Source organism: Asterias rubens, chromosome 2, assembly GCF_902459465.1.
Source record: "Asterias rubens chromosome 2, eAstRub1.3, whole genome shotgun sequence".
NCBI classification, from domain to species: Eukaryota; Metazoa; Echinodermata; class Asteroidea; order Forcipulatida; family Asteriidae; genus Asterias; species Asterias rubens.
Genome location: NC_047063.1, coordinates 22,207,496 through 22,232,472, shown reverse-complemented (window position 1 = coordinate 22,232,472; position 24,977 = coordinate 22,207,496). Strand labels below are relative to the sequence as shown.

Genomic DNA, 24,977 nt, shown 5'->3' with positions numbered 1-24,977 from the left:
ATTTCGCGCATGATTTGGAAATGAGGGAAAGGCCTGGAGTTTCTGTTCTTCCTTTTGACAGAACTTTCCTGATGTTGGTTATCAACTTGCAAACTTCACTCTTGTCGACATGCACTAAAATACATAGTCAACTTTAATTCAAAAGCACAGAGGTAAGATTACATGGAAAGTGTGATTACTTTTCATGGAATAGCTAAAGATTAAATAATAAACAAAACATTAAAATTAAATTAAAAACATAAACAAACTGACAAATGGAAATGAATTGGTGGTGCATGACAATAATTATTCCCTGTTGATTATTAGGAAGAGGGCGTGAAATGAGATTCATAAATACCTTGGACAGTTATCCATTCTGATTGGTCGAGAGGGCATCACATGGGGATGTTATAACGGATGATATAACACCAGTAAAAAGTGTTGAAACATGGGCCTGTGACACGCAAGCTTGCACCTGTGCTTATATTTTGTTCTTCATTCCTATTTGTATTGGTCGAGGGCAATGGCTGGAACAATTGTGCCACATCACATGTTACGCGCGACGCGCAAGCAATCTCCTTGGAGTTGTTTACCCGAGGGCCTTGGCGTTTCATGGCTGGAGGGGTGTTGTGTTGAAAGAAATCATTGAACAATTATTTGAATAGAATTTTGAAGCTATTGAGTAATTCAAACCCTTGATCCTCTTGACGGGTACTTCTAGAAACTATAAGGCTCCCCTATGAGCCTTATAAGGGTCATATATTTAGGGCTTTTTTAACGCTATACATTTTTCAAATCAGCGTTGATGGGTGAAAGTTTTGCGACCGTTAGCCAGCCAGAACTGAAGTTTCCTGTGTACTGTACACCTACCTAAAGCATTCCCCATCCTACTCAATATACATTCATAATGCTTGCATTTCCCTTTTGTTGAGTTACGTTCAATAATTTCTTCAAAAAAGGCAATTTTCTGCTCGGTATTCACTTTTTTTTCCTGACCCATCCCCAGAAGTTGCGATAATCATTGCCCGCCCATCTCCGTCAAGAGGATGGAGAGTTTAAAATAACTCCCAATTAAACATATTTTTTCATAAAAAGGTTGCTCAAATTTTTAGTTGCCGTCTCTGGTCGACCCGTCAAGAGGATAAAGGGTTTGAATTACCCAATCGCTTCAAAATTCTATTCAAATTTGTTTTGTTTTTTTTAACTTGAGTCAAGAAAAACCTCTATTACAATGCCTCGTGGAGCAGCAGGAGCGAGCCAGTCCCAAAGGCAGAAGTCACAACCAAAGAAGGGACGGCAAAAAGGAAGGGCTGCTGTGGTAGAGTCATCATCAGCATCCAGCTCGGTATGTCAAGCAGTTTATTTTTTAGCACCGCCGGGGCTTGTCTTTGGGGGGAAATCCACAAGCCTGCAGCCAGGGGTCGATTTTACAAATAGTTAGCACTAGTCCTAACTTAGGACTAGTCCTAGGAGATATTAAAAACGTATGGCTATAGTCTCAAGTGTGGACGAGTAAGTCGCCCTAACTCGAAATAAGACTAGTCTTAATTCTTTGCGAAATCCACCCCTTGCAGCTCGGGTTTTTTACCGGTACTTGACCAGGATTCCATTGAAAGACCAGGGGTCGATTTCACAAAGAGTTAGGGCTAGTCCTAACTTAGGACTAGTCCTAACTTAGGACTAGTGCTAGGAGATATTAAAAACTAAAGGCTAGTCCTAAGTTAGGACGAGTAACTCCTAACTCGAAACAAGACTAGTCTTAACTCTTTATGAAATACACCCCAGAATCAAAATGAGAAGAGACTATTTCAGAATGAGAATACAGCTTTTTCGCTCTTCTGTTTAATATGTGTGATACTCTGCAGGATTGAAAGATATTTGTGCGACTCAAAATTTGACATTTGAACTCCATTCTTTTGGTACAAAGATTTAGACTTGAAGACAAAAATTATAATAATTTTTTCTTGACAAATGTAAGCTGTAGGTTAAGATAGAAGCTCAGGTCCATGAAGAGATGCACAGACACACATACACAAAAAAACTGAAAATGGGCTACAGTCTCTGATAGTTGTCCCCATTTTCAGGTTTGTATATATTTTTTGTACAAACGCAATTCCCTGTGTCGATATAAGTTTGTTTTGATCGTTGTTTTTGCACAGGGAGAGGAGGATATGGACGCCAGTCAAAGCCAGCAACAGACTCAGAGCATGACTCAAGCTGAAAGAGCAGTCGCCAAACTCACGCCAGAACTCATCGAAAGGAAGGTCAGTCCATCTGTGATGTCATTATTAGTCATGACCGAACTTTCACCCAGAGCCTGGTGGTGAGAAGGTCATTGTGGTAGTAATGGGTATTCCTAGAATACTGAGGTGGGTGTGGAGGTCAGTGGTCAGTGACCTACCTGGACTCAAGGATGTGGTTCTTGCCTCATTCCAGGAATGACCACTCCTCAAGGAGTTGAAGGGAAATAAAAGAGGGATGGGGAAAGTAAATGAGTTATTCTTATCTAGGGCACCTTAGGGTGCACTTCTATGTTAAAAGACATATGTAGAAATAAATAGACTGCATGCAGAAGAAGTTAACAACAAATCGTCTTCCGTGAGTCTTTGTATTGAGTAATTCGTACAAATGGTATTGTTCTGAGGAGCAGCATCACAACACCATCATAGATCTTGGCAATAAACACTCCTTAAAGACACTGGACACTATTGGTAATTGTCAAAGACCAGTATTCTCACTTGGTGTATCTCAACTTAAAATAACAAACCTTTGAAAATTTGAGCTCAATTGGTCGTCGAAGTTGCGAGATAATAATGGGAAAAAAAACACCCTTGTCACACGAAGTTGTGTGCTTTTAGATGCTTGATTTCGAGACCTCAAATTCTAAATCTGAGGTCTCAAAATCAAATTTGTGGAAAATTACTACTTTCTTGAAAACTACTCCACTTCAGAGGGAGCGGTTTCTCACTATGTTTTATACTATCAACCTCTCCCCATTTCTCGTTACCAAGTAAGTTTTATGCTATTAATTATTTTGAGTAATTACCAATAGTGTCCACTGCCTTTAATCAATTAACCTTTCCAGGGCCCAATTTCATAAAGCTGTTAAGCAAAAAATACTACATAACAAATTTCTTTGCTTAACAAAAATGTAGTGGGGCATCAGTCACAGCAATAACATCTTAATGTAGTTTTGGCAGGTAACCTGTTTCTGCTAAGCGATAGTAGTTTCTGCTTAGCAAGTTTTTGTGCTTACAGGCTTTATGAACTTGGGCCCTTGTCTCGAAGTAATCACTGGACCCACTTGGACGGGCCTCATGGCCCTGCTTACCGCCGAATTCTGCGCCAAGAATCATCATTCTCCTAACTTGCGATCGGTATGAGGCTCGTCTTAGCGGATGATTTTGTGTTAATTGGTACGTTATGTATAGCTTGATACAATATTGGCATAGCTACTGTTGGCCGGCCGCGAAGAGAGAATGGCGATACGAAGAAAACTCCTGTTGACATATATTCATCATATTGTATGGTTAAGCTTTGCTGAATTCATTTGGGTTATTTAATGTTCAGTGCTCTTCGTTTTCTACCATTCTGTTTTGAAGGTTGGTGAGTTGGTACAATACATGCTGATAATGGAACAAAAGAAAATCCCAATAAAGAGGGGAGGTAAGTGATGTCATAGACAACCCCCCCCAGTCTCTTCGTATTTTGTCATGTTTTTGATGAAGCATAGCGTAGAATAGACTTTGGAATTGGTGTGGCTCTGGTGTTAATTATCAGCAGAGTGTGGGTTTGAGTCCCAGTCATGACACTTGTGTCCTTGAGCAAGACACTTTACTATATTATTGCTGCATCCTTTGAATGTGTGTTGTGAATGCACATACAAGCACCCAGTGCACTTGTAAAGAGAAAAGGTTCGCCCTAGGGTTTCTAATTTGATTGGCTACATATTGCGCCACAGCGCCTGTAAACCATCACATGGTGCTGTCTAAAGGAAAAGAATCCTGAACACTTGCCGTGGAAGAGTACGGGTTAACACTCAGTGTTTCTGGTTGACACAGCAAGCAGCCTTGTTTACAGGTTCCATTAGGCTTGCAAGCTACAGCAATTAATTTCACTTACGAGGCATCCTTGGTGTCATTACCAAAAATATATAATAATTTTTTTTTCAGATATTACCAAGCATGTATTGAAGGCCGAGTATCGCAAAATTTTGCCGCACGTTCTGGATAGAACCAAGAGGAAGCTCAAGATGGTAAAATCAGAACCATTTTAAAACCTTGGTTTTATTTTTTATTTTTTTTATTATTTGATCTCCACCATGCAAAGTTTCAAATCCTACTCATATACATGGTGTTACCACAAACATTACTAGATTGTATCTCCACCATGCTAAGTTTAAAATCCTACTCATGTACATGGTGTTACTGCAAACCTTACTAGATTGTATCTCCACCATGCAAAGTTTCAAATCCTACTCATGTACATGGTGTTACTGCAAACCTTACTAGATTGTATCTCCACCATGCAAAGTTTCAAATCCTACTCATGTACATGGTGTTACTGCAAACCTTACTAGATTGTATCTCCACCATGCAAAGTTTCAAATCCTACTCATGTACATGGTGTTACTGCAAACCTTACTAGATTGTATCTCCACCATGCAAAGTTTCAAATCCTACTCATGTACATGGTGTTACTGCAAACCTTACTAGATTGTATCTCCACCATGCAAAGTTTCAAATCCTACTCATGTACATGGTGTTACTGCAAACCTTACTAGATTGTATCTCCACCATGCAAAGTTTCAAATCCTACTCATGTACATGGTGTTACTGCAAACCTTACTAGATTGTATCTCCACCATGCAAAGTTTCAAATCCTACTCATGTACATGGTGTTACTGCAAACCTTACTAGATTGTATCTCCACCATGCAAAGTTTCACATCCTACTCATGTACATGGTGTTACTGCAAACCTTACAAGATTGTATCTCCACCATGCAAAATTTCAAATCCTACTCATGTACATGGTGTTACTGCAAACCTATAGATTGTATCTCCACCATGCAAAGTTTCAATCCTACTCATGTACATGGTGTTACTGCAAACCTTACTAGATTGTATCTCCACCATGCAAAGTTTCAAATCCTACTCATGTACATGGTGTTACTGCAAACCTATAGATTGTATCTCCACCATGCAAAGTTTCAAATCCTACTCATGTACATGGTGTTACTGCAAACCTATAGATTGTATCTCCACCATGCAAAGTTTCAATCCTACTCATGTACATGGTGTTACCACAAACCTTACTAGATGTATCTCCACCATACAAAGTTTCAAATCCTACTCATGTACATGGTGTTACTGCAAACCTTATTAGATTGTATCTCCGTCATGCGAAGTTTCAATCCTACTCATGTACATGGTGTTACTGCAAACCTTACTAGATTGCATCTCCACCATGCAAAGTTTCAAATCTTACTCATGTACATGGTGTTACTGCAAACCTTACTAGATTGTATCTCCACCATGCAAAGTTTCAAATCCTACTCATGTACACTGTGTTGCAGCAAACCTTACTAGATTGTATCCACCATGCAAAGTTTCAAATCCTACTCATGTACATGGTGTTACAGTAAACCTTATTAAATTGTATCTCCATCATGCAAAGTTTCAAATCATACTCATGTACAAAGTGTTTGTTGTATAATTCCCACCATGCAGTTTCAAATCTTGCCTAAATTGATGAAATTCAACTGCATACAAAGCAATCAGAAACTCATAATATCTGCTTAATAACCTTAAACAACTTAGTTCTATCCCAAAATTACAGGCATTTGGTTTGGACCTTGTGGAGTTGGTACATAAAACTGGAAAAAGCTCAACAAAGATGTACATACTTCTGAACAGAATAGAGACAGAAGCACAAGGAGACTTCATAGACAGGTATTAAACTTGGATCCTCTTAGGCCCAATTACAAAAAGCTGTTAAGCAGAAAATTCAGCTTAGCAAAGTTCTTGGCTAAGCAAAAAATGATCAAGGTACAAGTCGCAGCAATTGTAACTTTCTAATGTTTTAGCGGGTAACCTTTATTTGCTAAGCAAGTGTTTTGTGCTTACTACAGGCTTAATGAAATTGGACCCAATTGGATTCTATGTCTTGAACGTCTGAATGTCTACTACAAGCGCAGCGTTGGTGTGGAATTTTACCCCTAATGCCAGCCCTGATCAGTGTTTCTGTTTTTCTCTTCTGTACAGTTCCTCTGAAGATCCCAAGGTTGGTCTCCTTCTGGTGATACTGAGCCTCATCTTCATGAATGGAGGAGTTCTCACTGAAGGTAAGTAACATTGCCTCTGTTGCCCCTCGTCCTGGCCTTGGTGCCCCTTCAAAAGTTTCCCATAGACTTTAAGATTTTCCGATGGAAGTGTCCTTAACCAAATGAAATGGCATTGCCCTCTCAAAGAGGAAAGTCCAGGCTTGAAGATTGATCTTAACCCTGTAAAAATCAGACGACCAAGTCGACGCAACCAGGCCAATCAACATAGTCTCACAAATGGGCAACCATTTGCCAGAGTTGACTGCTACCTCTGTAGCCCTTTCCCAAGAGCTGTTCAGGTTTGGAACAGGGTAACAGTAGTCATTGCAACAAATCTGACAGGGTTCTAGAGAGCACTGCCAGCTATAAGAGGGATGGAGCTTCCAATTTATCTCAGGAAAAATTGACATTATCATCATCTGATAAGCCCAACTTGACAGCACAGTCACAGAGCACAAACTGAATTTGCCACCCACCCTCCCCAAGACAGCATCAAAGCTTGCAGGAGAGTACAACAATGCAAGAGACAAAAGCAACCAGAAGCGGCTTGTACCAAAATGCTTAGCGGCCGAACACGGCCTGGGAGTAACCTGACCTACTTCAATACACATGTGATTGATGGATTTTCAATTTTTTATTTTTGTTTGCAGTTGTCCTTTGGCACACACTGGAGAAGTTGGGCCTTCGACAAGAAGAGTGAGTTTCATTATTATTGTTACGTAACAAAAGCTTGGATTTCATAGGATCTCAATTTTTTCTATGACATATCCCTCATACAACCTGATTTCCCATTTAGTGTCATGTACTGTGGTTTTGAAGGATAGTCTTACAAGACACAAAGTCTGCTTGTTTACAACATTGGGAGGGATACCAACAGACGTTGACCCGTGTTTATTAACTTTGTTTTCACACTTAGGATTACACTTTGATGATATATTCTCATAGTTTATATATTATTATTACATCGTTAATACCCTTATGGTGTAGGTCGTACTTGCTGCTGTGGAATGGAAAACAAGAGGTCAAATTTCTGTGTGGAGAAATTGCTCTGGAAAACCCTGCACAGTGATTTCTTAAAGTCACCTGGAATAATAATTTTTGTTTTTTCAAACATAAGAGTATATGTTGAGTAACAATAAAACAATTTTGTAGACGATTTATATGTTTGAAAAATAGATAAAGTTATTAGGGGGTTGACTCCGCCTACCCCTTTTGTGACGTCAATCGAGGTAGAGTTTGCCGTGATGCGTAGAGTAAACACACGTGCAAAGTACATACAAGTCGAAGTCGTGAGTTTGTACCTTTCGAAAAAAGTTGTTTTCTTGCATTTTTCCGGCAATGCCGGCCAAGTGTATTGCTGCAGGATGCAGTAAAACAACTGAAGATGGGGTCAGTCTGCATGGCTGGTCAGACTCACAAGAGCAATAGTGCCTAGTGGTCCGGTCCGTTGTCTTTTTCAGTGCTGTGCAGCATTTTCTCTTCAAATATTGCGCCTCGATTGACGTCACGAACAGCGTCCTCTAGGGTCGGGGCCTACTCTTAAACTTGTAAATAAGATAAGAACTAATTTTTTAGAATCTTAGTTAACTGTCATTCACATTCCACTCATCAAAACACACTTTATGTTAGTGACAAAAGCTTTATTTTGACAAAATACCACTTCCAGGTGACTCAAGCTATTTTTGTAATGGTTTGGTTCTGCATTGGTCTTCATGATTAAGTGACTCTTGTAAGATCAAATAAGAAGTTTTGCCGTGTCTGTCGGTACGCAGATGGCATATTTTGGCCACGCCCTGCCTTATACACCATGTATATAACCACCAAGTCATTCTGCACAGCTGATTTGTATGCTGATAACTAATTTTCCTTCTAATTCACTGCCCATTCAACTGTCAGAAATGTAATAACCTGTTAGCTGACTGATGATATTCTTGACGGTCTGTTGATGTTTTTCAGAAAGAACCATGAATTGTTTGGTGATCTCAAGAAACTGGTGACATCCGAGTTTGCTTCAAAGCAATTGTAAGTCATAATAAATTCAATACTTTGGTTTTACCGCCTAGTCCTATGGGGGATAATATGCAGGCATAACACTTGGGTTGGATTTGAACCCATAACCCCCTGAATTCTAAATCACTAACCGAATGTCGGTCACTTTGTACCCAAGTCACTTGATGCAACTGGTGCCCCAACCTTTTTTTTTTTTTGCTTTTTCTGCTTAAAATATTTATGAAATTGGGACCAGTTTGAGTCTTGTTTTGAGTAGCATTTGCTTTCCCCTCCAGACTTGGGGTGGGAGAATTGAGGTTTTAAAAATAATCCAGATGCAATTGTTCATTTGTTTTTGTGGGTTTTTTTTATGAGCATAAAACTTACTTGGTGACGAGTAACGGGGAGAGGTTGATGGTATAAAACATTGTGAGAAACGGCTCCCTCAGAAGTGACATGGTTTTCGAGAAAGAAGTAATTTTTCACGAATTTGATTTTGAGACATCAGATTGAGAAGTTGAGGTCTCGAAATCAACCATTTAAACGCACACAACTTCTTGTGACGATGTTGTTTTTTCTTGTATTTCTTTATTGCAACTTCGACGACAAATTGAGCTCAAATTTAAACAGGTTTGTTATTTAATGCATATGTTGAGATGAAGTGAGAAGACTGGTCTTTGACAACTACCAATAGTGTCCAGTGTCTTCAGTAGTCATCTGGGTACTTAACTGCTTTTTACCTGACCACAAAACTCACTGACCATAAAGTTTGCCTGTCTGATTGTTTCCCATTTTCAATTTGCAATTATATCTCATTTATGTTCAATGTTATTTTCTTTGTCTGAACCCCCCCCCCCCACCCCAGGTATTTAGACTACAGTAAGATACCCAACACAGACCCTGCATTGTATCAGTTTAAATGGGGTCTCCAAGCCAATGCAGAGGTCAAGACTTCGTCGCTACCCTTTTATTCCCTTATTTATGTTCAATGTTATTTTCTTTGTCTGAACCTCCCTCCCCCAGGTATTTAGACTACAGTAAGATACCCAACACAGACCCTGCATTGTATCAGTTTAAATGGGGTCTCCGAGCCAATGCAGAGGTCAAGACTTCGTCGCTACCCTTTTATTCCCTTATTTATGTTCAATGTTATTTTCTTTGTCTGAACCATCCCCCACCCCAGGTATTTAGACAACAGTAAGATACCCAACACAGACCCTGCATTGTATCAGTTTAAATGGGGTCTGCGAGCCAATGCTGAGGTCAAGACTTCGTCGCTACCCTTTTATTCCCTTATTTATGTTCAATGTTATTTTCTTTGTCTGAACCATCCCCCACCCCAGGTATTTAGACTACAGTAAGATACCCAACACAGACCCTGCATTGTATCAGTTTAAATGGGGTCTCCAAGCCAATGCAGAGGTCAAGACTTCGTCGCTACCCTTTTATTCCCTTATTTATGTTCAATGTTATTTTCTTTGTCTGAACCATCCCCCACCCCCCCCCCCCACCCCAGGTATTTAGACTACAGTAAGATACCCAACACAGACCCTGCATTGTATCAGTTTAAATGGGGTCTCCGAGCCAATGCTGAGGTCAAGACTTCATCGCTACCCTTTTATTCCCTTATTTATGTTCAATGTTATTTTCTTTGTCTGAACCATCCCCCACCCCCCCCCCACCCCAGGTATTTAGACTACAGTAAGATACCCAACACAGACCCTGCATTGTATCAGTTTAAATGGGGTCTCCGAGCCAATGCAGAGGTCAAGACTTCGTCGCTACCCTTTTATTCCCTTATTTATGTTCAATGTTATTTTCTTTGTCTGAACCTCCCTCCCCCCAGGTATTTAGACTACAGTAAGATACCCAACACAGACCCTGCATTGTATCAGTTTAAATGGGGTCTCCGAGCCAATGCAGAGGTCACTATGAGAAGTGTCCTGGAGTTTGTCTGTAAGGTGAGTGTTTCCCGATTAATTATTTTTTTTATTTTTTTTATTTATTGATATCCAACAGCGGAAAGCCGCCACTTACAGGAATCGTTAAAAACTATGTAAAAATATAAATTTAAATATGAATATAAATACAACAAATTTGAACTATAGACCCATTGCATATGACGTCACACTCATAAAAGGGAGGCAGATCATTGGACAACAGCTGTTCTCTGTATCCACCCTTCAAACCGTGCAGGGAGACCAGTCCAACAGGGATGTGATTTCTCAGTGTAAAGACACTGGACACTATTGGTAATTGTCAAAGACTAGTCTTCACAGTTAGTGTATTTCAACATATGCATAAAATTTGTCCTCAATCGGTTGTCAAAGTTGCGAGATATTAACGAAAGAAAAAACACCCTTGTCACACGAAGTTGTGCGCTTTCAGATGCTTGATTTCGAGACCTCAAATTCTAAATCTGAGGTCTCGAAGTCAAATTCGTGGAAAATGGCTTCTTTCTCGAAAACTACATTACTTCAGAGGGAGCCGTTTCTCACAATGTTTTATACTCTATCATACTATTGTTACTATTTCCTTGCTAGATGTACGGAGACAACACAGAGATGAGCACATGGAAGGAGCAGTACCGGGAGGTACTCCATTCTGAAAGGTCAGGAAGTCAGACTGATGAGGATGAAGAGTCTGCATCAGGATCTGATGAATCAGACGAATCGGACTGAGGAGGCAGTTAAGACCATGCACCGACTTCATGAAGCTGTTAAAGGCATTGGGGTCGATTCCACAAAGAGTTGGGACTATGGCAATGGGGTGGAGCTTAAAGGAACACGTTGCCTTGGTCTTTGAAAGGCGTTTGTAACCGTTTCTTATAAAATGCATATGGTTGGAAAGATGTTGTAAAAGTGGAATACAATGATCCACACAAACATGCCTCGAAATTGCATGGTTTTCCTTTTACCTCTTCGACTAACACGGTTGGCCATTGATGGGAGTCAATATTTTGACTCCCATAAATGGCCGACCGTGTTAGTATGCACAGTAAAAGGAAAACCACGCAATTTCGAGGCAAATTCGAGGCAAATTCGTGTGGATCATTGTATTCTACGTTTAAAACACCTTTCCAACCATATGCATTTTATAAAAAATCGTTACAAACGTTTTTTATAGACAAACTCGTCCGATCCAAGGCAACGTGTTCCTTTAATGGATCGGTCTATTGATGTGGGTGCCGTGGGTTATTTTGAGGCCCGTTAGCATTTTGTTGTCTTCAAGTTATGGCCTTTGAGCTCTGTAGCAATATTTGATATGAGATGAGCATATATTTTGGGCAGGAATCAGAAATAAGTATTCTACTTTTTCTTTTGTTGGTTGAAAGGTTTTGCTTTAGTTATGCCATGGGAAAACATTAAAGGCTGATTATAAAGTCGCATTGGGGTAAAGACAATTATGATTAACTTGTTTGTTATGGGCCATTTTGCCCTAACCCTATCTTAGGAACAAAAAAACTGTGGATCAATTTTTTATCATAGAAAGTTATGGTTTTGCGCAAACTATCCTGGGAGAAGTTAATAAACCTTTCTAATGAAATATACAAGTGTGTGTACAGGTAGGGGAATAGGGGAACGTCAGGCTTTTTTTGTATGGGGCTGATAGTGATGGCAAGCAAACACTTTTTGTACAACTTTGTGGCATTTCTGACCATTGGGCCTGTACGAATGCATGAATGTATTTCATGAGAAGGCTGTGGATTTTCATTTAGTTATCCTTTTTTTTCTTTTTTCGTATGGTTAATTGAGACTTAAGGCCCGGTCCCACTGCAGTGATAACGAGAACGATAACGACACAAAGAGAACGCATTCCATTGGTTGAATGAGCGTGTGCGTATTCTGCGTGGAGCAATTCGACCAATTCTGGCCTTAAAGGCAGTGGACACTATTGGTAATTGTCAAAGACTAGCCTTCACAGTTGGTGTATCTCAACATAAGCATTACATGACAAACCTGTGAAAATTTGAGCTAAATCGGTCATCGAACTTGCGAGATAATAATGAAAGAAAAAACACCCTTGTCACACGAAGTTGTGTGCGTTTAGATGGTTGATTTCGAGACCTCAAGTTCTAAATCTGAGGTCTCGAAATCAAATTCGTGGAATATTACGTCTTTCTCTAAAACAATGGCACTTTAGAGGGAGCCGTTTCTCCCAATTTGTTATACCATCAACCTCTCCCCATAACTTGTCACCAAGTAAGGTTTTATGCCAATAATTATTTTGAGTAATTACCAATAGTGTCCACTGCCTTTAAACCCTGTAGCAAAAGAAGAACACCTTTATTTTGTTGGTGACTCCTCTATAATCGGACAACTCTATGTTCCGACAACTCTATGTTCCGACAACTCTATGTTCCGGTGAAAAAAACTGATGATCTACACGTTAGGGCTCAGGTTTGGGTTAAAGGGAAGGTACACGTTTGGTTATTACTCAAAACAAATAGTAACTTAAAAACTGACTTGGTAACGAGCATTGGAGAGCTGTTGATAGTATAAAACATTGTGGGAAACGACTCCCTCTGAAGTAACGTAGTCTTTGAGAAAGAGGTGATTTCTCACTAAAATAATAAAAGACTTCTAGATCTGAAAGCACACAACTTCGTCTGACAAGGGTGTTTTTTCTTCCATTATTATCTCACAATTTCAACGACCAATTGAGCTCAAATTTCCACAGGTTTGTTATTTTGTGCGTATGTTGAGATACACCAAGTGAGAAGACGGATGTTTGACAATTACCAAATGTCTTTAAGATTATGAAAATACACTAGGGGTTTCGGAACATAGTGATGTCTGGTTATAGGTGTGTAGCCATTTTGTTAATATTATGTTCATGTACTTTTTTTTCTATTATTGTGCCAAGTGTAAAGTTTTGTAAAATAAAATATATCTTACAGTTTTAACAGAAAATGATTGTTAGTTGCTGTCTGATTCAATATTTTGTGGCCATTCCTTCTATTTTGGAGTGATCATTCCCTTGGCTTTTTGTCCTGTCTTATTGACCCTACCAGGTATCCAAGTAGAAGTAGAAGTGTGGCCTCAAGACGGCAAGAGGTACACGGTTTTATTCTTACATACACTCTTTATAATGAGTGAGCATTTACTAAATATATCATATAAGTTTTGTTTTAGAAGCTAGTTTCAGTGTCTAAGGCCTGAAATTTAATTTTTCAGGAGGAAAGGTCATTAATGCCTTCTTCTGTGTTCACAATAAGTACTCTGGGTTCTTTTCAGTACAAAGGAGTCGAGCTTTCCTCGTGGCTAGTTGGAGTTTTACATTGGTTAAGTTCACCTATGGGGCCTTATGAGACTTCACTTATGAGACTTATTTTGTTTGTTCTCCCCCCCCCCCCGCACCCTTTTCTTTCCCATTCATTACTGTTTGAGTCATGACCCAAACTGAGCATTTCATCAGCAACAAATTATTTAAAGGGGTAATTTGACTGAAGAGGGCGCCCTGTTCCCACACCACAGAACACCCACACCCAAAACAACACAGCGCTACAGAGGAGAGCATGCAAGTTACAACCCGAATCTAAAAGCGTTCGACCGTATCAAGGTCAAACAGATAAGCTGCTACAAAATACATCATTGTGCTATTTTTGGCACCTATACACTATTTAGTCCTACTCATCAGGATTTCCGTGAGCAGCTTGTTTTAAAAGGAGAGGTGGTTGCACAATGGTTGCACTATGTATCAAGCTGGGCTTGCGAAAAATAGTTGTCTACTACTACACTAGGTACTAGTGCACTACAACTAGTGTAGTGGTGATGTTCGGAACATACTGCTGAAGGGAGAGTCTACTAAACGCAATTTTCGTGTCGGAACAGGTTGGTGTGCTCTTTTTGGAATTGTGTTTTTTATGGAATGCCGTTTATTTACAAATTACGTTGGCTCCGTTATTCCATTATAATGGACCTCATGAATATAATCCTCTCAGCAGGTGAACGAACTGTTACTTTTGACACATTCATACTGTGTGTTTAGATTTTAGAAAGCCTTCAATTTGAAGTTCCAAGGCGTTTTCATGCAGTATAATTTCTGAAGATTCTGAACTGAAGATTCATAATAATTCATTCATCATTCATTCATCATCATGAAACAAAAAATTAGAAAAGCAATATTTTGGGGGAAGGGGTACTGGGCCAAGGGGGGGGGGGCAAGATAACTTTCCGTATCATGCCACCACTTTTTCTCTCATTTTTACAAAAAGGAATCATAAAGATTCATATCTCATTGAGGTAAATTATAGATAACTATGTTGTTTCATATCGAATGAAAAAGTGGTTGCATGATACCAAAACTTTTCCAGTGGGGCAAGTTGAATCTGGCCAGTTCTAGTCCATTCTTCCTCCATGGTTATTCCATCTGTTTGTTTCTTGAGTGCCCCCTACTAGTACTATTTTATAAAACACCAAGTGACCAATCGTTACATTTGCCCAATTTTGTTGAAAATGAAATGAAAGGGAACTATAAATTTATAAAACAGTTGTCAAGCATGGATCAGTGGATAAAAACTGGCGGACTAGTCAATCAAATGACATGCTAACTCAACTAGCCTCCCACCCAGCTAGTCACAGAAACAATTAAATGTGAACCCTGTTAAGTGGGTAACTTATAGACCTTATGCATTGACGTCATCCAGCCGGCATCTTTGAGGTTAAACGGTGACGAAACAATCAAAACGCACATAGATTGGCCAATGAACAACCTCCTTTTGACCTCAATGTGGGGGTGCCGTACTGAAATGACGTCATGTGCATAAGGTCTAGTCACAACAACAAGAACCTTATTACTTTTATTTGTTTATTTTGAAAGCATGATTAGTGCTGAACCATTATGGGTAAAGCACAATCATATCTCAGAGGGAAAGTCTCGACGTGGGGGAGAGACAAAAGTAACGATGATAAACTAACGCTGATTGTCGACCCAAGCAACATTCTACAGGACCAGATTCTGGGGACGATCTATGGCAACTGCATCGGGGACGCCATTGGTCTTATGACAGAGTTCCTCAACAAAGAACAAGCTTGTAAAGTAAGCTATTATATAATATACTTACTTACTGTCTTAGCTGAGTAGGACTGGGTGTCCCTTGGCCTCCTTGGAAAATATTCCCCATAATTCAAGTCTATTCATAGCTATTTGCTCTGCATCATGAAGTGTAATAATGTCATCTTCCCGTACTTGAGCCTTCCAGCGCAATGGTGGGCGTCCTCGTTGGCGTGGAGTGTGAAAGTCATTGTAGTAGAGTAAGTAGACCAGATTGGGTAGCCTGTAGTCTGGCATTCTGATAACATGGCCAAACCAGTTAAGGCGACGCCTGGTCACTACATCCGAATTTTATTGTGGTCATGTTATAACAAATTTATAAGTTGGATTTGAAACTTTGCATAGTGGGAGTATAGTTAGGTGAGGTTTGCAGTAGCACCATGTGAAAATTACTCTTCTGAGTGGTTCAGCTTGAGACGCTCTCAGCTTTTAATATAATAGAACAGGGTGAGTTAAAAATTATTTTACATTATAAAACTAAAATGTATACTGACAACAACCCTTCTCTGTTATTTGGCAGTATTACAGTGGCAAGCATCTGGAATACTCCATGAAAGCCATAACAGCAGAAAAATTCTTTCATCAAATGGTCTTCCCGGAAGCTGATTGGACAGATGACAGCGATCAGATGATCTTAATCCTCCAATCACTGATGGAGAACGATGGACAGGTACTTTTTTTAAATAATTGCTTTGTCATATTACTGGTTATAAAATCAAAGATGAATTTACTCAAATTGTTGCTTGTAAAAAAACATAACTTTGCCTCTGGAAACTATACAATCAGCAGAACGTACAGTCTTCCATATTTTTGGGTCAAAAAGTTTGTTCTGCAAAATAGCAGACCGGGTTCTGTCATATACAAAAAGTGAACAATTTCAAGGGATATTAACGTGAATCTAATTCTACTTTTGAAATGTCTTTTCAACCATAGCCATTCATAACAGCCGCATTTTACAGCCCAAAGCAACCAATCAGGTAACTGCATCCCTCACCATGAAGTGGCCGTCCGGCCTTGTGATGTTAACCGATTTCTCATTTTAAAAAAAAGATATTTTCCGAAAAATGTCATCATTGTCAAAGTACAACAATAGTTGCTGTTTCTTACAGGCAGTTGCAACTGATTTTGCTGAGAAGCTTGTAACTTGGCGGTGTAGCGGTTTTGCAGAGCTTGGAGACACCTGTGGGATGGGTCTAGGAAGGACCACAGGCCAGGTCTTACGTAGCGACAACTTCAAAACAGATCCACATAAGGTACAGTCTGTGCACTCACTTGCAGGCGGCAGATCATATAAATATGGAGAAGCAATCTTCCACGTGCACAATTTGTTTGATTCTGTTGGAATGGAGGGTTGCACTATTAAACTCATCATTAAAGGAACCTTACAGAATTGGTAAGAAACAAATCGTGAAGATCACAGATATGATAGTAGAAAACATCCCTTGAATAATTCTGTCGGAAATTTCATATTTGATGAGAAATAAATAATCTAATTTGGCCTTTGGAGTTTGCATTTTATTCATTTTTGTTTTGTCATCGATGCCGCCATGCAAAATTTGTAATCGCGATTTCACTATTCTCTCGTGACCCATGGCCAATCGATCGCGAACTTCTACAGGTTTGTCAGTTTATGTATATGGTGGATTACATAAAGTGCTTACACTGCCAGCAACTTTTTTGCTAGCAAAACCAATTCTGTAATATTCCTTAAAACTAATCATACTGATCATACTTTAAGAGTGTCACACTAATCATACATTACAGCCTCTTTCCCACTGAACCGTAGGTCTGTAGTGTAAAAGATTCTGTGTTTCTACAGATACTTTCATGGTAAATGTGCCACCAGTGTGTCCGACCTACAATCCCGGCCATATCTCGTTGGGCTCCCCTGCCCCCTTTCAATGTTGGTTCTGGTTGACAGTCTCCTGCGTTACAGTCAGCAATGAGGGGGGGGGGGGGTGGGGGGAATGGGGATCGGGGGAGAGAATGATTTTTAATGTTGTCAGTTGGAAGTGTACAGGGAATGGTTTTATGTAACGTTAGGAGTGGGTGGCCCAAGCATTTTGGTTGGGACTGTATGTCCTCCTGTCAAAATGTTTGAGCGTGAAACCAGACTTTCTGCTTCTTCTTACCCATACTTCTTGATTTGCAGAGATGTAGAACAAAGAGCCTTTCCAACAGCTTTATTCCACATACCGGTTCTTCTTCATAACATAAGATGCCCATCTCTGGATCAATTTAAACTCCTTCTCAAAACTCTGACTAATTTTTGTTTGTTTGTTCTCAATTCACTTTGTACAGCGCATTGGGACTCCGTGTGTAATACGCTTTATATAAGAGTGGCTTATTATTACTATTATACTGCATCTCTATTGTGTTTGTGTCTTAATGTCAGGTTGCTGAGACGGTATGGGAGATGGGTAGTAGATTTGTGGCGCCTAATGGGGGTGTGATGAGGACGTCCATCGCTGGAGTTCATCGATTTGATGACATTCAGCAAGTCATCAGCAACACTAAAGTCTTCTGTAAAGTCACACATGCAGACCCAAGGTAAACGTTTCTATTTCTCTAAAACTCTTGATGTTCTCAAACTGCATCCTTATAGAGCATTTTATGTTCTCTCCTTTGTCCCTGCACATAACAGTTTCCCATATACTTTGTACACAAACTTCCTTGTGGAGCGCCCTAGTCTTTAGAATTAATCTATGGAGTTATTTCATGTTACCTTTTTTGTTTTGTCTTTGCTCTTGAAATTCTTCCACAAATGAGCACCAGGGAACTCTGTAAATAAGTTGTTTATACTCCAATACTCCCCCCCCCCCAAAAAAAAAAATAATAAAATAAAAAAAATACGGTTACTAAATCAAAACAATTCTAAGTTCCCTATTGAGACCTAGCCAAGAAGCTTGGTGATTAGTAGTGGGTTCTTTTACATGCATTATACAACATGAGACTTGTTACATTCTGCCTCTGATCAGAAAGCATTTTATTGAGTGTTCAGTCCCATCTCTAACTATGTGGGTATTCCTCTTCTGAACATATGGCTAGATAGCTCAGCTGGTAGAGCGCTGGCACTTTAATCTGGAGGTCGTTGGTTCAACTCCCGCTCTAGTAAACTTTTCTTTCTTTAAACCCAAATCAAACTCAAAGACAGATTATTTTCATTGGGGTTACAGTTCAAGTCCCTTTAAGAGGTTTTTTTATCAGAATGATTTAGTCATTAGTTATATTTAAACTTTTATTGGACCTCTTCAGGTGTGTTGCATCGTGCGTTGCCGTAACAACAGCCATTGCGATGATGCTGCAGGGGATGCATAGGAAGTCCAACGGCAGTTACAAGGTGGATAGTCTCATTGAGGCAGCGTTTGATTACGCCAAGGAGTGTCTGTTGAGGGACGATGAGGGAAATTTGAAAGAAAGGCAGGTAAGCATTGGAGAGGGTCAAGGGTCATTACAAGGCTTGAATTTTGGTGGAAAATGTTCCAAGACTGCCGGACTTGTAGCTCAGACTATTTAATGGACCGGGATTTGATTTACCGGGCCAGAATCAAAACGAAAGACTTGAAGAGACTTGAACTAATATAAGAACACAATTTTATTGTCTTAGCACAAAACTCAAGCTCTGGTGTTTCTGTTCAGCAGAGTGTGGGTTCGAGTCTCGGTTGTGACACTTGTGTCCCTGGCAAGACACTTGACTAAAATTGTCTCTCTCTAAGGGGTAAATGGGTACCTGTGAGGGCAGAGATGGTTCTTGTGACTGATTTAGCTTAGCGCATATTTGTTGCATAGGCTGTATACTCCCCAGGGAGCCGAGATGGTTTAAGGAACTAATTAAATGGCCCAGTGACCAGGGTTAATTATGTTTGAAGCAATTTGAGAAAGCACTAATAATAATAATAATAATAAGAAGAAGACTTGTAATGCGCACATATCCACCCTGCTGGGTGTTCAAGGCGCAGTAAAACCAAAACAAAACACAACACAAAGAAAAACAGACACAACAAAATAAGTCATTGAAAACCTGTGACATAAGATAAGTTTTGAGAAGAGACTTGAATTTTGCGGTACAAACACAAGATCGAAGATATATTCAAATCACTATATACAAATCAATTATTATTATTATTATAAATTATTATTATTAAATAGGTTGAGGAGTTGAAGTTTCATATGAACGCATCACTTCCAGAACTGAAGCTGGACGACAGACAGAGAATTGGGTATACCTTCAAATGTCTTGGCGCAGGATTCTGGGCCTTGAGACAGAAAAACTTTAGGGACGCCATCGAGGCTATAACATTGGAGGTAATTATTCATCTGAATGTTTTCCTGAATGTTTTATGAGCCCTTCCTAAATCTAGTTGTCAAAGTGCAAGTATGGTGTTTTTTCCTTATTTTAGTCTGATGGTTGTTGACTCAATGTTTTGGTCAGTATGCTCCGATCATCTTCAGGGAGAAGACTGATCGAAACGTTTAATTGTCAACCACTGGTACATTTTTAGAACCAACACTACTCAAAATTCATTTACATATGGGGCTACCGCAAGCCTACTTAATATTATAAGACACGTTGCTACAATATTCTAAAAGTGCTTAAAGGCAGTGGACACTATTGGTAATTGTCAAAGACTAGTCTTCAGAGTTGGTGTATCTCAACATATGCATAAAATAACAAACCTGTGAAAATTTCAGCCCAATCGGTCGTCGAAGTTGCGAGATAGTAATGAAAGAAAAAACACCCTTGTCACACGAAGTTGTGTGCTTTCAGATGCTTGATTTCGAGACCTCAAGTTTTAAACTTGAGGTCTCGAAATCAAATTTGTGTAAAATTACTTCTTTTTCGAAAACTACGTCACTTCAGAGGGAGCCGTTTCTCACAATGTTTTATTCTATCAACCTCTCCCCATTACTTGTAATCAAGAAAGGTTTTATGCTAATAATTATTTTGAGTAATTACCAATAGTGTCCACTGCCTTTAATAAACAACTATTACCATAAGTCCCATTTACATTTGTTTGAACCTGTTGTCTAGGGAGGTGATGCCGACACAAATGGGGCTGTTGCGGGCGCTTTGCTCGGATGCAAGCTCGGGTACAAGAAGATTCCCCCCACCTGGAGAAATGAACTGACCCACAAGAAATGGCTGGATGACATACTCGTCAGGTAAGAGATATCCCGATGCGTCTAGGGTAAATATAAGTGAATGCCTCAAGAGGGAAACTGTTGACAGGGACGCGATGAAGAAATAATTAAACCCCCTACTGTTGATGATATTGTCCAGTGGTTTGACAAACGAATTGAAACTACAGGACAGGCCAATGAGCAACCTTCTTTTGACCTCTGGTTGAGGGCGCCCTACTCAAATGAGATCACATGCTCTATAGATGGGTTGCAGTACGCTTCATCGACCTCCATCTTTTATATAAAACAATGGAAAAGTGCACGTATGTACGCGCTACGCGTGACTCTTAGCCAATGGTAGCTCTTCACGCATGCACAATTCATCAAATATGGTGGCCAATGACGCGTATTGCATCCATCTATTTGGACGTGGTCTATTGTTAGGCTCAATTTCACAAAGCACTTAATTTCATCTTTACAATGAGTTGTCTTCACGCTTTGCTTTGTATTCAAGATCGATTTTCAGTTAAAGCCATTATACACTTTCGGTTAACAGTATTGTCCAAGTCCCACACTTCGTGTATCACAACTTATATATAAAACAACAAACCTGTGAAAATTTAGGCTCAATCGGTCATCGGAGTCGGGAGAAAAAAAGGGAAAACCCACTCTTGTTTCCGCGCGTTTCGCCGTGTCATGACATGTGTTTAAAATAAATCCGTAATTCTCGCTAACGAGAATTTATATTGTTTTACCGTTTTCTCCAAAAGTAAAGCATTTCATGGACTAATATTTCAAGAGAAGCCTTTCACCATTACATTCTGTAAACCCTGTAAATTATGTGTAAATCTGTGAACTTTCTTTGTTTTTTTCTGTACCGAAAGGGTCCAATGGCTTTAAGATCAATCCAAGCTCTGTTTTGAAATCGCCACCAGGTCATGTATTTCAAACAGGGAGATGTCATTATTCAACTGTTAACCATAAGTTGTCCGTATCTGTTATAGGTACTTTGAGATGGGTATCAAATCAGAGGGCAGTGGGACACCTGTAGATGCACCGCAAAGTGAAAGCATCTTGAAGGCCGCTGGGTCTTCGGAAACGGACAATATTGAAAACCAAGCCCAACATTCAGAGGGAATGACATCAGATGGAACTAATAGCGTACCCTCATTGCACTCTGCAGAGGTCAAAGATCAAAGTTCAGATGTCAAAACTGAGTCTAACGCAGATGCCCAACAGGGTGGCAGTTCTGAAGTTGAACTCCAAAATGAGTCATCGAAGGTCACTGATCAGATAGAGGTCAAAGGTCAAGTGGATTTGGTAGGAGATGATCCCCAGATCGATGGAGGAGCTAAAAGGAAACTTGAAGAAACATCATAAGATCACAACAAGTGAAATTTAGAAACCCCAACCCCTAAATAAGATTAGGACAACAAAACAGGAAAAAGTTAGACGTATAGTGTTGCACTAACTACATCACTCTCAGTTGTAAGAATGTTTCAAAACTTCTTTTGCAGAAATTGATGAACAAAGCAACATTTTTAATGTGTGCTACTGTACTTTTGTGAGAAGGTGAAGAAATCGTTGAATATTAACTTTAAGAGCTAAACGGCATTTGGAACATGGTGTGAAGAGTAGGAAGTAACTATAAATACTGAATAGTAAACTTGCTGGAACATTCATGTTATTTTCCTGATGACGAGCAGAGTATACTGTTTGAAACGTCAAGACCACAATGGCTCTTTTCCGAGCCAACTCTCCCTCAAAAGAGATATTGTACATGTACATGGTTGTACTCGCAAGTTTACTACTGTGTAGTTTTTTAAGTGCTTCGTAGACGGCAGGACCAGGGTAAAATACACATTACTTGCTCGCCAGAAACTTTTGTGGCCCTACTGTAATATTTTGAGGGCAGTCTAGACCACTATCTGGCCGGTCTATCGTTTTTGGTGTATTTGGTGGCCTGAAGTTATTTTTATTGGTCACAAGCCAGCGGGCCACCATATTGGCTTGTGGGGAAAACCAAAACAAAGTTAGCATTTTTGGAGAATGCCTGAACACAATTTTGGTTAAAGTTGTGTTTGAGTGTTCAAGCTGAGACAAATGTCGCACACAGAAAGGAAATATTTTTTCATTTTTCAGCCATCATGACAACTAAAAGTTAATCCATCATTTTTTAGAATAGAAAACTGAGTGTTAAAATTAGAAACATAACAATAGATGAAATATATTTTGTATTCATATATTTTATAATAACGTGCACTATACCCTTAGATTAAAAAAGAGATATGTACAGTATAATATAGTTAACTATAAAATATTTACAAGTAATTTTGAAAAGTGACTAACAAATACTTCAGTTCAACTTTTTTTCAATGGAACCTTGATAAATTAACAATTCTGTTTGGAATGATGCAAAACTATTTTTGGGGGCGAGACAAAATAAAAATAGCAAACTGATAACAATATTTGCACGAATTTATTGCAAAACAGTTTTTTATTGTAAAAAAAAATTCCTATACCTGTCGGAAAGGTTGAACAAAAAATTCATTTTTTGTTTCAGTGTTTTGCAAAAATGCAAAGAAATGCAAATTCTCTGCTGCTGTTATTTGAAAAGTATACCAATCTTAAATATCTTGCCATTAAGTTTTAATACATGTCTCTGTCAGAAGGGATGTGGCAATATTTGTGTTTATGTTATTTTTGATTTACCTTACACCAATGTTATCAGCACTTTATCTTCAGTGCTCTCTCGAATCATGTGGGGGGAAAACACGGGCAGCTTACCCGGTTGTAGTCTTACCCTCGACTCCCGTCATTCAAGAGTAGGGCCCAATTTCATGGTTCTGCTTACCGTGTAAGCAAATAATCAGCACTTGCGGAAGCAAGAAATGCTTTGCTTAAATGTCAAGCGTGTTTCACCGGTTAGCAGGGAATTTTTGCTTGTGTGCATCCATACTCCGATTCATGCTTCACAAGGAATTCTTTGCCTACACAGCTGGGGCAAAGAATCGGCGCTTACAGAATGGTGACCATAAGCACAGAACTCAGCAGTAAGCAGAGCCATGAGATTGAGCCCAGATGGCTTACTATTGGACCATACTGACAAGCTTGCCCAGATGACAAGAGGCCAGTTGGTATCCTATATAATGAGTAGTCGGGGCTCGAAATTAACACTGGCCTGCCGCAGGCCTGAGGCTAGTGAATTAAACATCAGGCCAGTAAACTCATGACTGGACTGGGCCGGTGGTCTTGTGTTTTTTTTCAATTTATTAATAGTAGGCTTCCTCGTCGTGTAACAACTTTGCGAAAAGAGTTTGACTACGAGTCTGATAAATATCTTTCTATTTTCTTAATTATCGGAGTATACTTACTTATTAGATAAGTTAGATCATCTGTTAGGGCAATTTAAAAAAAAAAGTTGATTGTCCAGGTTTTTTTTTAAAGTTTTATTTTTAAGATGAGGGCCTTGTTATTTTTTTGAACTGGCCACCACTTTTTTAGTTTAAAGTCATCACTTTATGTACAAGCTCTTCAAAGATTTGTTTGAATAAGAAATACACAGAAAATTTTTCTTTTGAAAAAAAGGGTAAAACAAAAATAGGTGAAAAAAGGATGCTACCTCTAAAAAGGATGAAGGAGGGGACGATCAACTGGTTTTAATTTTATTTGGCTTAGTGCTTGTTCAACTAATTTTGATTCTGGTTTTGTAAAACTTGTCATCTGTAAGTCCTGAGTCTTGTGGATTTGAGCCCTGCGCCCAATTTCATAGAGCTGCTGAAGCACAAAATGCAGTTAAGCTCAACAAAATTATGCTTAGCAGAATATAAGGTAAACACCTAAACTGCCATGTTACATAAATTTGTGACTTGCATCCTGCTCATTTCTGCTTAGCAGAATTGTGTCAAGCAATATTTTCTGCTTAAGTAGCTCTATGAATGTGGTTTCTTGTAACTGATGTTGCAATATTGTTTTTCTACAAAAATAAAATGCTTTTTCTGATCTAACTAACAAAGACAAATCTTGAGATAAATGTGAGGTAAATGTAAATTTTTCAAAAATCGATAGTTCCCAGGTACACACCAGTCGGTGTCTTTTAAGGGCAACTTTGGTTTCTGGAATTGAGCTGTGTCAAGCTTTTGTGTTTACAGGCTGTATAAAATTGGGCACTGGAAGCATAGAAACTTGACCTTTGTCTTGGAAAGGATGAATTAATTTTCCTCATTCCAAGGAGTACACAAGACGACAAATGTATACACAATTTTTTTTGGATGTGCAATGCTTTATTTATTTCATTAATTTGTTTTATTGCCAAATAGTTAATTAAATTGAAGGTTTTAATGGACATCAAGAAGTTTCATTTTGATTAAAAAAGTGATGGATTCTGCAATTATGCATATAGTTTAATGTTTTATATTCATTTAAATATCAAAGGGAGAATTATTGTAATGTTAAAGATGCTATGTCAGATTTTTGGCCGATTTGACCAAAAAATTTTGATTTAAAATT

At 39.1% G+C, this 24,977-nt stretch overlaps 2 protein-coding genes across 2 annotated transcripts; both read left to right on the top strand.

Moving 5' to 3' along the window:
• The first annotated feature begins 7 nt into the window (after positions 1-7).
• On the top strand, positions 8-11,074 carry LOC117307122 (non-structural maintenance of chromosomes element 3 homolog). The gene is made up of 11 exons (XM_033791783.1): positions 8-152; positions 1,190-1,324; positions 2,139-2,243; positions 3,582-3,645; positions 4,152-4,234; positions 5,819-5,931; positions 6,244-6,323; positions 6,953-6,998; positions 8,259-8,324; positions 10,138-10,252; positions 10,835-11,074. The coding sequence occupies exons 2-11, from the start codon at positions 1,211-1,213 to the stop codon at positions 10,970-10,972; spliced, it is 924 nt and encodes a 307-aa protein (XP_033647674.1). The 5' UTR covers positions 8-152; positions 1,190-1,210; the 3' UTR covers positions 10,973-11,074.
• A 2,736-nt stretch (positions 11,075-13,810) lies between these two features.
• Positions 13,811-23,442, top strand: LOC117306846 (ADP-ribosylarginine hydrolase Tri1-like). The gene is made up of 9 exons (XM_033791397.1): positions 13,811-14,125; positions 15,114-15,332; positions 15,868-16,017; positions 16,457-16,600; positions 17,743-17,897; positions 18,603-18,771; positions 19,497-19,652; positions 20,380-20,510; positions 21,473-23,442. Exons 2-9 carry the CDS (start codon positions 15,135-15,137, stop codon positions 21,846-21,848), a joined length of 1,479 nt encoding a protein of 492 aa, XP_033647288.1. The 5' UTR covers positions 13,811-14,125; positions 15,114-15,134; the 3' UTR covers positions 21,849-23,442.
• The last annotated feature ends 1,535 nt before the right edge of the window (positions 23,443-24,977 follow it).